This window comes from Sturnus vulgaris, chromosome 19, assembly GCF_052056855.1.
Source record: "Sturnus vulgaris isolate bStuVul1 chromosome 19, bStuVul1.hap1, whole genome shotgun sequence".
Lineage (NCBI taxonomy): Eukaryota > Metazoa > Chordata > Aves > Passeriformes > Sturnidae > Sturnus > Sturnus vulgaris.
This window is the reverse complement of record NC_142261.1, coordinates 2,537,106-2,554,231: the sequence shown is the minus strand read 5'-3', so window position 1 is coordinate 2,554,231 and position 17,126 is coordinate 2,537,106. Positions and strand designations below refer to the sequence as shown.

Sequence of the window (17,126 nt, the reverse complement as noted above, 5' to 3'; positions counted from 1 at the left end):
AAGAGGCTTTGTCTTACAGGAAAAGAGAATTTAAAGCTGATTTTTGCCAGTTTTATTCATCAAGGCAGAGCAGTATCTCTTGAAATAACAAGGCTCAGACTTGGAGGTTTTGCAATTACTCTGCCTTTCTCATAGGAGAGCTAATTGCTATTTAACTTCACTGCATAGCAAGTGTCTCTCCAAACACGGCCAACTCAGAAGTCCAGGGAGGCTCTAATAGTCCTGCTGCTGTCCAGAATGATAACCAGAACACAGGGTTAGTGTCAATGGGGCCTCTACCTCTGGGTTCAGTGAGAACAGGGGCTTTGCAATGTATTTAAGAGAAAGAAGGTAAGATTTTAGCTGCTATTTTTTTTTTGTGATAAGCCCCTTGCAGCTGATATGTAGAATACACCCAAAAAGCAAATTGCTCGTCAAGTTGCTATAGATTCCCTGAGCTGTTGTAACTGGCCTGGGTACAAATGCAGTTGTGGGTGGATCCATTTTAAAAAAAGTGTTGCAGCAAGATCTTGGCTAAATTTGACAAGTGAGTGGGGCCTGCAGAAAGCATTTTATTCACTTCATTAAACATGGGGTTTAGTTTGTGCCCATTTAACAAATCAGACCTCTAGACTGAGCAATTACAATATTTGAAGACATTGATGCATATAGAAGGCCACTTCTTTGGATTTTCAACTTTAAAATGATGCAGAGGACCACCAGAATTATCCATCTCTAGACATAGTCTTCTTCATTTAGTCCTGCATGATTCAAATATTAGACAAATGGGATGCAAACAAGTAAATCATCTCATCATCTCACTGTAGACTCTGCTCCCTCCAGTCTTCTCTGGCCCTCTAAGTCCTAAATTCTGCCAACTCAATTGTGTTTCATTCACTCTCAGTCACAGGCACCAGTCTGGGTGTAAAACAGAGGCCTTTACAGAGAGGTCACCACCTCATGACCCTCAGCAGCTGGAGGTGCTTGTGTGACAAACAGAGGGCACACAGGACACAAGGCACTGATTGCACTGGAAGAAAATTCCTTTTCTGGTGAATCAGGAACAAAGCTAATGCTACAGGGCCAGTTCTCTTTCTCACCGTTTCCAATTGCGTTGATAATTTCATGTAAAATGTGGCTTTAACCCTTTAAACAGCTAAAGCAGATCCAGAGGGACTTACCCAAAACTGCAGAGTTGCCATCACCCAGCGGGAACCTCTGGTACCGGGGAATATTGAAGGGGGGCAAAAGGTAAAACTTCCTCTCCAGAAGAGGCTCGAGGCGTGAAGCAGATGGGTCTGCAGGGTGGAACAGGTTATAGACCTGCTGGCAAGCTGGTCTGAGCTGAAAGACTAAAAAGACAAAGAAAAAAAAACCCCTAAACTATCAAAACGTTACTAGTTAGAATATTGTAAATATTTGTCTCTGAAAAGGACAACTGTTGGGTTACAAAACTGCAAGAGATTTATCATCTCCTTCATCTCCTAGTTTAATCAACTGAAACAATTTATTATGTTGTTTACAAACTCAAGAATTGCCCAGCACTTTTCATGTTTGGAAATGGTATGATCAGTGGTGCAGAGAGCACACGGAGATCTGCTTCTTTACGGTGCAATAAATACGACACGGAAATGTTTGGGTTTAAGCAGACTCCTGCAAGTGCAGCAGGAGGTGCTTACACCACCCACCAAGGGAGCAGTTTGCACCAGGACTTACTGTCAAGAGCTGGAATTACAGTTTTCCGCAGTGCAAGCACCAGACCCAAGGGAGAGCCAAAGAGGAAGAAGTCTGTGATCTCAAAGTCAAACTTCCCAATATTTCCTCCATCCAGCATCGTGGAGCTGCTGGATCGCCTGGATGTGGGGTCGTTTCTCAGGACACTAGAATGTAAACTGGGATAAGAACAGAAAATAAAGTCCAAATGATATTCTCATTGTGTTTTCATAATTAAAGCCTGGATTAGTGATTGACAGTAGATATAATCTCTATCTCTTCAGGGAAGGAACTGTGCTAATCAACCCACAATGACCCCACTGCACTGGCATCATTTAAATGTACAAATCCAAGCTTCAGGTGAGCTCATTTACACACCACCTCCTCAAAATGTTTTTTCTTTAAGGAGTCAAAACTGTGGTTGCTGCTACTATACAGAACACGTCCAGCTCTTCCTCCCTCTCTCAGGTGTCAAATCTCTTTGCAAAATTCCACCTGTGTGTTGTGCAGGCTGGGAAATGCACAGGTTTAACACAGAGATTTAAATTCACATTTTCCTTCGACACTGAAGAAGAAGCAGCAGGAATGCTTAGGTGAAAATCCTGGGAATCCACCCTCATATTAGAGTGAGTTGCTTCTTTGCAGTCTAGATCTGGGAAGGTGAAATGACAGATGTGTAACATTGGTAACTTGGTTCACAAAAGGCTTTCTGAGATGCTTCCCATCCAAAAGCATGAAGCTGCAAATTCCTTTGCTCTCCAGATTGTACAGATTCCAGTGGCAGCTGTAGTGGGTTATCTCATTATAATTAGAAGCAGAGAGTTGAGGGCAGTACTAGCAGTGCCTTAAGAGGGTGTTTGCAAACACTTAAAAAAGCATCAGAACAGGTTGTAGAAAACACGTAGGAGCAATGGATACCATAGGAGTTGGGCTGGATAAGGCGTTTACTGGCCTGGAGTCAGGAATGATGCAAATCCAACAGTCTCCTGCTGGCCCTGTGGCTCCAAAATAAAACCTCAGGTGGAGACCAGTACTTGTCACACCCTCATGTGCAACAGCTCTGGCTCATCGAGGCCACTTCTGAGGGCAGTGGAAGCCCAGCACTGCTGTGATCCCAAAGCAGAGCTGTTCCCACCATCCTCAGCACCAGAGCAGGTGCTCACAGACCCCTCAGACACAGCCACTCAGCCCAGGAGCAGCTGCAAATGCTCACACTTTGGGGAAGAAAACTGGGTTTCACCAGACTTTGCTTCCCTGCCATGGCAAATAAGGAATGCATCATCCCAGAGACAGCTCCTGTGCTGAGCATCATTCCCAAAGGATGCTGAGCCTCCTCCTGTGCTGAGCATCATTCCCAAAGGATGCTGAGCCTCCTCCTGCTGCACTGTCATGTTCCCTCTGGAGCTGCACACATGCACATGCACGGCTCTGCTCTCCCTGTTCCCAGCCAGGCAATGATAAGTTACTTATGCCAGACACACACACATCACAGGGAGTCACAACAGTGGTGTCAAAGCGGGAGGCATGGGAGGTTACAGCAGTGACAGCTAAAATGAGCCTGTTCCTGTGTCTGTGATGTGAACGAGCCTGCCTGAGAGCAGAGTGCTGAGCTGCACAGCCCTGAAACAGCTCTGAGAACAAGGCACCTTTGGTGGAGCTACAATTGCTTCAGCTAACAAGATGCAATGCAGCGAGTTTGCTGTGTGTGAAGAATGCAAAGTCATTTAGAACACGCTCGGTTTTGATGAAGGCAGGGTGACAGTGACAGAATTCCAACAAAGGCACCAGAGGAGAAGCTATCCCAATGGCAGGATGGGTGCAGAGGGTGTTTGGTGTATTCCACACAGCTTCCCACAGCATGTTTTCGTGGGGAAGGGAAGAAGCAGAGCAGGCACAGCACGGAGCAATTTGGGCATCTTCACTCCTTTTGCCAGGAACTTGGTATCGTCTTTCCAGCAATCAAAAGAAATGAGAGCCAAGGGGAACTCTGGATCCGTCATGCTCCAAACAACCTACAGTGCCCTGTTCTCCCTTTAAAGAGCAGCAGATGTACTGTGTGCATTAATTAAACAAGAGCTTATGGATTTCAGAAGCAAATCAACTCATTTACAATAATGCAAGTACGGCACAGCCAGAAATAATGTAGTTGTGCAGAAGGACTGAATTTAAAAATAAATGTGTGATTGTAATCTCCAGATGCTGCTCTGGCTTGCTGGGCATTATCCCAGAGAAGTGGGAAGGTCTAATACATGAATAAAAATGAGTGTCTTTGGCACAGGCTGAAATCTGCAGTGGGCATGGACAGAAAGGTCCCTGTGTGCCAGGCTGCCCGTCTGCCGAGCCCTGGAGGAAAACTTGGCTCTTATTCTGCCAACCTCCTGCCTGTAGCCACGTCACACCAGAGCTTGGTTTTTGCATGGGAAAAATCATTCCTTGATGGCAGAGGCCAATAGGGCATTCTGCTGGTGCTGGCTGGGAGAACAAGGTCCAGAGATGGGCGTGAGAGTGACGTCCTGCTGACATGCAGGAGGGGACGAGTGAATCCCTTCACCCCAGCCTCTCCTGCACCGGGGATGAGGTGAATCCCTTCTCCCCAGCCTCTCCTGCACCAGGGATGAGGTGAATCTCTGCTCCCCAGCCCCTCCTGCACCACAGAGCTGAGTGAGAGACATGCAGAGAGATCCTACTGCAGATTCAACCTGCCCCTTTCCCTGAGGGAATCCTGGTTTTGAGTTCTGGGAAGAGACTAATTTTTAGCCCAAGGTCTAAATGCAGGTTTAAAAACACATAAAACTCTTAAGAAGTAAAGATGCACCAATCTGTCACCCCACTGAATCCTGACAGCTCTTGCCAGGGACCCACAAGTGCTGCATGTTGGGTGCAGGCAGAGCCCTTCAGAGATGGAACAGGAAGGACCAGCACAAAGCTATCTGGAACAACAAAATGACCAATCCATTATCCACATCAGGCCCAGCACTTATTCTAAAATAGGTGTAAAAATGCATCAAGATGCCAGCCTGATTTCCTTAACTGAGTCTGTGCCCTTGAGGTCAGTAACAAGGAGGACAATCAGTACATTTTTGCACAACTCATATTTTCCTGTAATACAGGAGACTGTTTTGAGGAGGCAAGAACAAGATCCTGATTGCCTTTTATTAACCTGCTGGAAATAGCCAAGAACCTTATTGTGGATTTTGTAAATGCAGCAGTCTTTCTGAATATCCTATCTCTGTGCACCAACAACATTCACTTTGATACCTTCTCTCTCTTAGAAATCATTTACAGAAGGGCCCTGACATGGCAGGACAACACAAATCCCTGTGCTAAAACAATGACTCCAAGTAGTGATGGAGGGGGGAGAAATGCAGGACAGCACAGGGCATAAGGAACAGCCTTGGACACAGCTGCAATGCAGATAATGGGGTTTGCTGCAGGGGACACTGCTCCCCAGTTCCTGAGACATGAGAAAAGAGATTAAGAGCATGTTTATTGCAGTTCCTCCAGGCCTGCAGGAGAAAAAGGTCTTGGCTGTCCAGTTCCAGAGGCTGGAAAAGAAGATTCAGTCAGAAAAATCCTCTGGGTTGACAGAAATAATCCCTAAATGACCACTGGCCATGGACAGACTGCTGTGAAAATTCCATGAGTTATGTTAGCAGACACATTTCTGAATGTCCATTTGAAAAAGCTTAAAAATGTGATATTGGGAGTTTCAACAGTGAGTAACAAATTTAAAACATGTCCTTGATGCAATGAAGCAGCCCCGGCAGGGGACAGAGTAACTCAAAATCAGGTTTCAGAGATGCTTTAAAATTAATACAATGCTGGGTTCCCAGTTCTGCTTCGCTGAGCTCCCTAACACGATTTCTCCATTTGCTTTCTGACCTCCATCCCACACTTGGAGCACAGCAGAGCAGCAGTTCCCTGACTGCCTTGGCTGTCACACAACAGCTCAAAGGGTTTCTTGCCATGCAACACTGATGCAGTAGAGAAGCTGGATTCTCTCAGTGCCCCTCAGCAAAAAAGCTGTTAATTTTCTTTGCATATACAACACACTGAAATCGATAACCCTCTAATCTAAATTGTTTTCCTCCACCTTGCTTATCACAGGATGACAAAGCAGCACTCAGGTTCTACAGATACACTACCCTCAGCTCTAGGACATTCTGGATCTGTTCCTTCCAAATCTTAAATCTTACCTTGAAAGAAAGGCTTGATGCTGCTTTATCGTGTCCATTTCATAAGTGGATGAATCACTCCTTTTTCGTGGCAGCTGCTTCTTTGGATCTTCTCCATTGCTACGAGGAATATCAATGTTGCTCCTGCTGAGGTGTCTGCTGGCTTCCAGATTAGAGCCACTGGAACAGTGGCTGTTGTTCACCGTTATTCCAGGAGACAGAAGGTCGGTATCCTGGGATTTGAAATGTATGGATTTAGCTGAATTAAGAATACACCCACATTGTAACACCTCCCTCCTATCCTTTCCCCATTTACCCCAACATCCAGTTGAGGCCAATACAGAATCTCAGGCCCAATCACTCCTAAAGTGTGGGTGATGCTTCACACCAGAGGGTGAAACATCTCTGCTTAGAGCAAACACACCCAAACTGACACCCATATGAACCTCAAGACATGTCTGCCATTGATGAGGAACAGAGTCTTTGTTGTTTCAGGAGATCCTCACTAAAAACAGGGTCTGTGGAGGAACTGGGAGCCAGCATTACCTGGACACTCACAACGCTCCCTCGCCGACTGCTGTTCTGGCTTTCGGACACCGTCTGATTGCTGTAGCATAAGGCATCAAATCCCAGGATCCCTCCAACACAGTCCCCTACCAAGCACACCTGAGACAAGAAACAGAAGCAGGGGAGGACAAGGAGGAGGAATAAAACGGAAATTTTAAAAAAAGCCCCTTGACCTCAGCTCAGAACTAACAGCTGGACAGAGTGCTGGATTCCAGCTGGACAAACTGGAGTAACAGGATGCCCAGTGCATTCATCAGTAAAACTGTTCAGCCAGTGAAATCCATCACTGCCTGCAGACTCCCATTCTCTCACATAGCTCAGGTGTCCTGGTTGTCCCCACCAGCCAAGTGGAGCAAGAGGACAGCAACACAGAGCCCTGATCCTGGTGCTAACTGCAGAAACCAAGCTGGATCCCCCTTGCCAGCTGCTCATGCTACCTCAGGGAAGCTTCAGCCCATTTGTACCCCAAGGGGATAACAGAGTCCTGCCTCCAAGGGTATAAACAGACAGGCACAGTAAAGCACCAAGATCCCTGGGCAGGAGAGGGCTGGCTGGGAAGAAGCTCAGGGTGGATAAACCACATGACAACAGTGCAGTGTGACAGCTCCTCCAACGTCTCTGCCCTCGTGGGGCCAGGCAGTCACTTTGCTCAGAGGTGTGAGGCTCAGTCATGCTCTTCACGGGGTGCAGCAGCTGCACAGCCTCAAAAAAATAAACCCATGGGTATGACAGCTCTAGGACGAGCTGCTGAAGGTCCTTTAAAGCCAGGAATGCTTAAACAGCCTTAGTTTGCAATGGGGAAGAGACCATGTTTAGTAACAAAGGCAGCATTCCTGCTCGGGCAAGGTGTCTTATGCTGAAACCTGATTAACTTCACAGATTTGGAGCTTCATTTCTGAGCACAAACTTAGACTTTGCTTTGAATCCCAAAGGTTCAGGACAGAGCACAAGCAATAATCTCTCCCTCTCAGAAAAAAAAATGGAAAGCACAACACTTCCTTATTGCAGCCCAACACTGTCATGTTTTCATCCTCCTGAGAGATTTAAAGCAAAGAGAATTTCAGAAGGAAATTGCTTCATTTGTTCTTCCTCTGGCTGTGGCCTGAGCAGCCCCTGGCTCACCTGGCCGTTGAAGGAGGTGCCCTCCTGGGATTTGATGAACTCACTGTAGGCCTGGTTGGCTCTGACAATGACAGTGGCCACGGCTTCTTGGTACTGCGGGGAGGACGTGGCGAGCAGGGGGAGCGCAGCCAGGGGAATGTGATCCTGGCTGTTGGACAGGCAGCCCTCATCATAACTGTATGGGCTGAGGCTGGAGAGAGCAAGAGACAGAGGGAATATGGGGAAAACAACTTGCAGGCAGCACAGTCAAGTGTTGTGGTTCATAAAAAAAAAGCCTCAAGACAGAAAGGCCATTTATTCTTCTGTGAATGGATGAGAGCTTAATAAATCTTTCCCTCCCATCAAACGTAAATCTTCAAGGACAACATACTTACACTGACAGAACAACCCTCAGACAAGGAATTAAATCCTTAGTATTTATTGGATTAATTAGAATAAATCAATCTCAGAACTTGTGCTGCATGATTACTGTATTCACTGCAGCTAAGTATGAAATCGAGATTGAATGCCTGGCTGGTACATTAATAAATGCATTCTCAAAGCAGGGTCAGAGCTCTCAGTGCTACAAGCAGAACAACTCAGGGAAACAAATAAAACAAAACAACGCCCCCCAAAACCCCCACTCCATCATAAAACAGCATCAACTTACCTGGACACCAGGGAAAAAGCTTCGGAGCAGATGGCTGGGCAAGGGACAAGTTTGATGGCAATGTGTCCCAGAGCAGCTGGGTAATGCACCCTCATCACTGTGTCAAACACAGTTGTGATGGTGTTCACATCCCCTTGCTTGGAGCTCTGGTCACCACTTCCTGAGTCCAGGATGTTCCCTCCATGGAGGACCAAGAGCAAGACATGGATTTTACTTGGCTGCATTAATGGCTGCACTGATTCATCCTAGGGGGGATGGAAGAGAGCACACAGAAATGTTCATTTTTCAAAGGGGTGTGACTTGTGCTTAATTTATGGCAAATTAATTTATGGCAAATTAATTTATGGCAAAGGCCATTAGATACACCACAATATAATGCTGAGAACCTGAGTAGTCCTTCCAGGTCTCTAATCCTACACTTGTGCATGCACAAATGCACACACAACCTCAAGTCTGACTTGTCAGAAGCAGAAGAAATGCTGAAAGTAAAAAAAAAAACCTGCATAAAATTGTATCCAGGTAAAACATGGCAGCAGTAAAGACATCCTTATGTATATTAGGGTGGAAAAATACAGAAATAAGAGATGGGTGTTGCTTTTTGTGGGGTGCTGAGCTCAGCTACAGCAGTTGGCAGTGAAACACATTCAGCAAAATTAAGAAATGAGATCAAACAGGTCAGCAAGTTACTGAGAAGTTGTGGGTAGATCAGTCATTGCATGTTTGCCTAACACAAAAGTTATAAATAAAACTTCAGATTTGCTTAAACTGTTGCAAGAGAGGAACTGAAATGAAAAAAGTTCAGGACCCACAACCCAAGGAACGGCCAGGATGTGTCTGGGAGACTGCTGCATGAACACAGTGAGGGATTTGAATTTGGCAGGGATTTGCTTTTTGTGTGGGATCAATTCTTTACCTAAACAGACAGGCTGTAATTTGGGGGAAGGAGGGAATTGTATCCTTATCATTAATGCCCTGCCAGAAGAGCTGTAAGCCCAATCCTGATGCCCCAGGCAGGTACAAGAGCATCCATATGCACATATTGTAACACAACAGAGCAGGCACTATTTTTAATATCTATTTGCTAGCAGGGCTTTCAGTGTTTACAGCTCCCACACGGACTCAAATCCTCCATCCCACACCTGTGAGATCTGTGCAAACCCTCCTGTACCTGACCCCTGTGCTAGCAGAGACAACATCTGAGAACATCCTGAGCAACTGCCTGGTGCCATTGAGAGGGGGTAAGGAAAGATGGAAGGCAGCAGTGTTTTCCATTTGGCAAATTGTTCTAATTCCAGCATCTTCAGTCACCTGTTGTCCTTTGAGCAGTGATTGAGTCCCTGACAGACCTGCTGGTGGGAGGAAAGCATGCCCAGGCACACATTAGCAGCCTAACAACTACATCACATTTTTGCCAGATAATGTTAAAGCTTGTCTTACTACACAGCCCACCAGAAGTATTAAAATTCTCATCCAAGTCTGTAATAACGATTTTTCCAGACCTCCTGCAAAAGAATGGCCTTGAATTATTTAGCACCATTCCACTGTATTCATGCTTGCTCTTTAAACCTTCTCTGACTCCAGTTTTAGCACCTGAACAGTGAACCCTTCCCTGGGTGGAGGCACAGGAGGAGCCCTCAAAGCGTCTCAGCACCTCTTCTGCTTCCAGACAAGTATTTTAAGTGTTCATTTGGAGAACAACATGAGTCACCAAGCTCAGGTCATGCAGAAGTTTATCAGTAGTGATTTGAAGGCACCTTTCAGTTCATTACCCTCTGCTCTGAAGGAAGTTGGAAACTGCTGATTAGTTTAAGGGTGGAGGTAACCATTTAGAACTTCCTTGTAAGATCTGAAGCCTCTTAAAACACCTAAATCCTGAACCACCTTCGGGTGAGGGAAGCTTTTAACCTGAAAATCATTGCAATTGGTGGCACAAGATTTTCATACTGTTTTAGCAGACAGCTTGTGAACAACTACAAATAACTGTCTTTTTCATCTTGCTTTGAAGTCTGTTCTTTTTCTAAAATGAAGGCAGAAACAGGAGGGGGTTGAGTTTGCACAGTCCTCTGAGGAAGGCAAGTTTCCCACACCATCTTGAGCTCCAAGAGAAATCTTAGGGCTGTGACTTGCTTATTTTGAGGTGGCCAAAGCTGTTCCCCTCCCAGCCACCCACTCTCCTCATGGCCCTTGAGCTCTCAGTCTATTATAGAAAAGCCAAACCACCATGAACTTAGAGTCTGGCACAGACAGTAATTCCAAAACTCATGACCTTTGACGGACCACTCAGACACAGTGTAGGCACTCTGCAAAGCAGCTGCACCACCTCTGCAGCTGCTGAAGGGCAGGATGAGAACAGCCTGAGGTGTCTCAGCAGGACTTTGAACTGCAGAAGTCTAGAAAGCTGGGCTGGGTTAGTGTGGTGTTATTTATTTATTTATTTATTTATTTATTTATTTATTTATTCTTTTGCCCAGAGTACTGACACAGGCTGTGCTATAACTGGTTTCCAAACAAGACCCTGAGCAGCTCCATGCTGTGAGCTACAGCTGAGTGCTGTAGGAACGTGTTCTCCCACTCCCACACTTGTTCATCTGGCATTGCAGGACAGCTCTACCCAGCCTCGAGCTGCTCTGATCCCCACAGGATTACCTGATGCTGCCTGTAAACTACACAGCATTTTCTATATGATGTTCAAAAGATGGGGGGAAAATCCCTTAAATCTGAATTACAGAAGGACACACAAAGGTGTTACTGGGGCTCAGCAGCACATGGAGGCAAGACACTGCTCACAGCAAAGGGACCCATTTATCCCACCCAGAGACATTCCATTTTCAAGAAGCCAAAGCACTCACAGCACTCACCTCAATGATGCTGAGCCTCTCCACGCTGGAGCCAACGTTGTACTCTGCTGATGTCTCCTGGTACAGGTCACCTGCAAGCACAGAGGTGTAAAATGTCAGCACTGCCAGATGCTCTTTGGCAAAGACATTCTTCCATAAAGACAATGCTTGTTCCAATGCCTCACATCTCCTTCATTATTTCATCAAATCATCCTCTCCCTCCTTCCACCTGAGAAGGCTGGGCAATGCTGGGTCATTTATTTTCCAGCAATTTCTCATAACCTGGGTAAGAGCTGAGGACATTAGTGAGCTCTTCTCTCATTACAGTGATCTGGTGCTGCTGCTTTATTAAGGATGGCAACAATGGGAAATCCCTGCACGACTGTCAGAAATGATTGGTTTGTGGGAAAATAAAAGGAATTGCTTGAACTGTGCTGGGGAGGAGAGATCTGATGTATTCCTACATCTGTGCCTACACAGACTGACTTTGTAGAGAAAGCCTGAGTGTCACCTTCCACCGTGAATCGCTCTGGTTGAGGAGCTACAGCTTCCTTTCACCATTCCACAATGATGAGCAGAAAATAAAACTGAGGCAGATACAGTCAGGAACAAAGGATGGAGCAAAAGGAAAGAAGAGCCAGGAGAAATTCAAGTCATTTGAGACAGAGCTGGGATATTTCATCATTATATGAGAGAATCCTGGCTGTCACACAAAGGAGGCAAACCAATGTGGAAAATAAAAGAGAATCAAAAGCTATCCCAGTTCCCACTGAGCAAATCTTTTCCAGCAGCACCGGGCAGTCATTTTTATGCCCTGTCTCAGCTTCTCCCTTTGTGAGATGAGGATAACAAGTTTTACCTTGTTCACAATGAGGCTGTGACAATTGCCTGGAAATACTGTAAAATAGCACATGCAGTTTGTACTTGGAAAAGAATTACCCTGGACATCATCGCATTCGGGGGTTTCAATTTTATCCATCAGATCGTTGGAACTCCATTTGGTTATTTCTTTCGGGAACATTTCCTCATTGTCAGACAAGTCCTCTTTAAAAAATAGATTTTTTGAGAGTCACAAACACAAAAATATGTATACAGAAAAGAGCAAAAACCAGAATCTTAAATGAAACCCACAACTCTGTGCAATCTATACACATCTGGATAGCTTAAGTCAAAATAAACCATATAATCTACTAGTTTTTGTTACATAGAAACCAAAGCACCTTTTGAAAAGTAAACAAAACGTTTTAGTTGCATGATTTAAACAAGCAAAATTCCTAAAACATGGAAAAAGGTAATCTGGATTTTTAATGTTACCATCTAAGGTACAATGTTTTGCCTTTGCCTTGTCATTCTCTCTGGTGGTGCTAAAGCAGCCAGAATGCTCCAGCACAGGAGAGGACAAAGCAAGGATTCCCACTGGGATCCTCCCAGCCCTCCCAGTCTGAGAGCTGTGGGAATTCTCTGGGGGAAGAAGGGACAAGGATCACTGCTGCTCATAGGAACAAACACCTAAAAAGGCAAGAGCAATAACATGGCAGCAGTAAAGACATCCTTATGTATATTAGGGTGGAAAAATACAGAAATAAGAGATGGGTGCTGCTTTTTGTGGGGAATGTGAACTCCCCAGGCTGATTTCCTCAAGTGATGAGACCCAGAGCAATGGATCTGCCTTCTCCTTCCTACCTCAGTATCTTCCAAATCCCCTGGCTCAATTATTGCCAATAAAGAATAAGGGTCCCAAAAACATTATGTTCTTAGAGGTGTAATTAAAAGGAAGAGACATACAAAAGGGAGCTCTCCTTTCTCCTTTTTTATTTTCCATTGAGTATCTTTTGCTGCTACGATGGTTAAGTGCTTTCTAATTTATTTATACCTCTGTGCTTAGTATGTCTTTCCTGAAAATTTTGGGCTTGTAAATTGAATAAAGAGTTATAAACGTAATAACAGCAGTAATTACAGATGTCCTGAAGATCTAAAAGCTGTAATCTTCAAAGTCCCAGACTAGGATTTCCCCTTTCTTATTGCTGTACAGTTACTAAGAAAATAATTAGATGGAAGAATTCCACAATGGGGAACAAAAAAAGGTTATGAAATATATTAATCTTTTCAGCAAATATGAGAAATAGCTTAAAAAAATTTGTATGAAGGGCACTAAGAGAAGATCCAAGCAAAGCCCGATTATTTTTAGGAGTTTCTATTTCAACTTTGACCATAAAAAGAGAGCAACCTGAAATTTTGCACCAGCATGCCATTTCCTTTTTCAGCCACGGAAAAAATCGGAGTAAATCCCAATTTCCCTGCACACGGGAATGTGGAGCTGCCTGTCCAGAGCAAGGGGAAAGCACAGGCCTGTAACACACGTGCTGGCAGAGAATTAAGAGGACGATTGCACTCAAAGCTCCTCCAGCAACTTAATCTAAATATTAAACTTAATTCCTTGAGAGGTCTAATTACAGCCCTTACTGCTGCTCAAGTGATCCCTGAATGGGATATTACTCCCATTATTAGCATTTATTACAGGATGGATATTCGATATTACTGTATTTGTCACTATCTTTACCAGTGAATGAGGGTGAGTGGGAAGCTGGAGACAAGGAATCTTCTCGGGCTCGGGTTACGCCCACTGCACAGTGAGGAAATGTGTGTGTGTGTGTATGGGAAGCACTTCTGAGGAACTCTGCTGCCTTTGACTCACATCCTGAGCCCTGCAGTTCCCATGGTACCGATCCCGGCAGGATGAGCTGCGAGCTGAGCCTCGTCCCTGCTCACACACCCCGAGTCTCTGCGGGCCAAGGGGCACCAAGAGGTCCCTCCTGGGGATGGGGCTCTGTTCAGCAGCACACACACACACGCCACGGCTTTGACTCACGAGCCAAAATCCCACCAGATTTAGGCAGACTTTTCACCCCAACCGTGCCGACTGCAGAGGACAAACTGTGCGTACACACGGACTCGCAGGAGAGCAGCTGCTTTTACTCCAAGCAATCCCCTACAAGTATTGCAACAGAGGTGCACAAGGCTCATTTTTGTTAATTCCCCTTCCCAGGCCTGTTAGGAGCATGCCAGGGATTCCCCAGGGCCCTGGATCCCAGGCAGAGCCGTCCCCATCTCGGTTTTATTAGTGAGTAATTAAAAAGGCACAAAGCATGTGGATAGCGATGGTTTGGATGACTCACTCCTCTTCCCTTGTATGTATATTGCTCCAATAAATCCCTCACACACTTGTTGTAAATGCTAGGTAAGTTAATAATTAGAGACAGTGAAACTGCATTGGCCCTTCCCTTTCCCAGCAGGAGACACATTTATCCCAATTGACACGTCCCAACCATTTCAGCTGCTGTTGTGCAGGTCACCACACCAACACAGCCCTTTCTACCCCACAGTTTGAGACCCATGCTAAACATTCATGGGAGAACTCTTCTGGAACACAGTACTATCAATTGCATTAAATATGCATTAAGTACAATATATAAAATGAGTGCAGTGGTACAAAGCTTCTTCACACACACATGCACAGAGGAAAAAAATGTAACAGTGTTCTCTTAATACAGATAATCAAAATTACTTCGAGAATTCTGGAATCAACACTGGTTAATTTTGGCACCTGAAGTACCTTGCTGCATTCGCTGTTGTATTTCTTGGAATAGGAGAATGAGGAGTTAATAAAGGCAATTTTGGGTCTCTTCAGGCCCAGACAATACAATTAATCATACCTCTTACTGATTAAAAAACAAATTAGAAAAATAATCAGTCACAGTGAATCATTAGGACACACCCACAGCTCAGTTAGTACTGCTGGATTTCACGAACACACTCATTTGCACCAAATAAAATACAGCCCCTAGGGCTAAGACTGTTCAAGATCCCCTGAAACAGCTAAGACTGCACCTGAAATGGTGCTGCATTAATGTAAGAGTCTGCTGGGTGATGCTGGAAGAAGCTGCACCAAAGCTGCACGTCATGGTTAGAAAGGAAAAGACTTCAAAGCAAAAAAGTCTCGCTTCCTTCCCTGCTCACCCCCCGCCCTTCATGCCTTCCGTTCTCTTACCCCACCATTTCAGGGAAGAAACGATGGTGATTTAGGTTCCACATACCATGTGCATCAAAGAATTCATCATCTGAGCTGTCATCTGAATCCCTGGCAATGCTCTGCATCCTCCACTCGGAGATACTATGGCGCGAGGGACTTGCTGGAAAAAACAGAAACGCTTTATGCGAAACGCTACATCGACAAGACGGAGAGTTCCCAACATGATCTTTGCTGGAGGAAGAATCATGTGCTCTCTAAGAAAATTCACTGCTGCAATATTAAAAAACACAAAACCCCGATGATGCTGGTGTGATGTCAGTGTACCGCTTTACAGATCCTGTTTGTTTACTGTTGGTAGAACCTGCCAGCAAGATGCTACATTAAAGCAAAGCTGCTTGGATCACTCTTCTGCTATTTTGAATGGCAGCTATTTATAATTGTTAGTAGGACGTGCAAAATCAGCTGGGTTTTAAAGTTTGCAATTAGGAAGGAAGCAGGCTGATTGGAAGCTCTCTCTGTGTCTCTCATCAGCACACAAGCCATGCCTCTGCTTCGCTAACTTTTGGGTGGGTAGCTGAGCAGAGCAGTCTGGAGAGGAATAATCTGTTTTCTGGAAGGAAATTGCTTCCACACAAATTGGATTAGAGATCTATTTAAACTTTAAACTTGAATGATTTAAACAACATGCTGTCCGACAACTTCAAAGGGAGCGGCAGTCCTGACAGAGCAAGGAGAAACCCCGAAGTCCTTTTAGTGCTGTTTGCCCTCCTGTTCTCTCACCTACCTGCTCCCTTTCACTTTCCCATCCAGAGTCCTCTGAGCTAAATATAAACACATTATGGCTTCTTCTTTTCTTTTTTTCAGATATAATTTAGCAACCATCCAGCCTGAGCTCTTCTCTGCTGAAGCTGTCTCAGAACAGCCGCCTGCTGAAGGGAGCGCTGTCCAGAGAGCAATGGGAGAGAGGGTTTGTCCCCTCGTGCGTGTCACACAGAGCACACAAAGCACTCACAGCAGCCACCTAACCCAGCAAAAACCTGAGACTGACAAGTTCTCATCTAGCATATACAAGAGCCTGAAAGGCTCCGGTTACTGTGACAGCCGCACGAGCCGTTTTGTGCTATTGTTCCAACAGAGTTGAATATAAAAGTAAAATTCTTCTGATCTCCCACCCGGCTGTCACATGGAACGAGGATGGAGACCCTGTGCAGAGTCATGTAATTGCAGCTCAGCACCCCCAGCAGCCCAGCGCCCACCCCTCGGGAGCAGCCAGCGAGGAGGTGGCGGAGCAGAGCTAATTCAGCTGGAGTGACGTCAAGGACTCGCATAATTGTTGCTAAAAATAGAGCACCTAACAACATATGGGAGGGCGACAAGGGTCCTGCCATCACCAGAGGTCTCAATCGGGTGGAGAAAAGGAAATCTTTTGGAGAAAAGGCATTTTTTTCAGCTGGAGGTGGCGGTGCGTCGCGACAGCCCTCCTTGCTTCCATATGGTAATGTGCTGCCAGCATGAAGGAGGATTAAAATATCTGTGTGACGTACTTCCCAGCACATCACAATTAATTTCTTTCATTACTTTTCCTTGTAAAAGCTGAGACATTCTGCAGTTGAAAAGAAATTCATGCTTTGCTCCCAGTGAAAACCTTCAAGTGAAATCCAGAGAAGTCTGAAAACTCCAGCTCCCAGTGAACATGTCAGCAGTGGAAGAGGGGGTTTGTGCAAAGAGCATAATGGGAGATGGGTGCATCAATATAAAATCCTGGTGCAGGCAAAGTAGCCAGTATTTTTATCTTTATGCAGTGATTTATGAAGCATCTGGTAGGTTCTTCCCTGGGGCTCACTCGAGTGAGTCATCGCAAGGTAAAACTACTGCTCCTCTCTCATTCACCCCACGATGAAATCAGTGATGGAGTGGGAAATAAAAATGGAGACTCAACTCCCGATATTTAGTGCATATGATAGATGGAGAAGCTTCACTCACCCAGATGTTCCCTTCCACCATCACTGGAAGAAGTGCTGCCCCTTGGGGTTTTCATGATTTTTTTTCCCTCT

At 45.3% G+C, this 17,126-nt stretch overlaps 1 protein-coding gene across 7 annotated transcripts in view; it reads right to left on the bottom strand.

Annotated features, from left to right (window-relative positions):
- Positions 1-17,126, bottom strand: part of PITPNM2 (phosphatidylinositol transfer protein membrane associated 2) — a 124,722-nt gene that overhangs the window by 20,720 nt on the left and 86,876 nt on the right. For all 7 annotated transcript variants that reach the window (XM_014874906.2, XM_014874907.2, XM_014874905.2 and 4 more), the window contains 9 exons: positions 15,137-15,232; positions 11,982-12,086; positions 11,064-11,134; positions 8,206-8,450; positions 7,557-7,746; positions 6,414-6,533; positions 5,889-6,100; positions 1,696-1,871; positions 1,161-1,331 (listed from right to left, as the gene is read on the bottom strand). In XM_014874906.2, the coding sequence (XP_014730392.2) occupies positions 1,161-1,331; positions 1,696-1,871; positions 5,889-6,100; positions 6,414-6,533; positions 7,557-7,746; positions 8,206-8,450; positions 11,064-11,134; positions 11,982-12,086; positions 15,137-15,232 (1,386 nt within the window). The remainder of the gene's footprint in view (positions 1-1,160; positions 1,332-1,695; positions 1,872-5,888; positions 6,101-6,413; positions 6,534-7,556; positions 7,747-8,205; positions 8,451-11,063; positions 11,135-11,981; positions 12,087-15,136; positions 15,233-17,126) is intronic.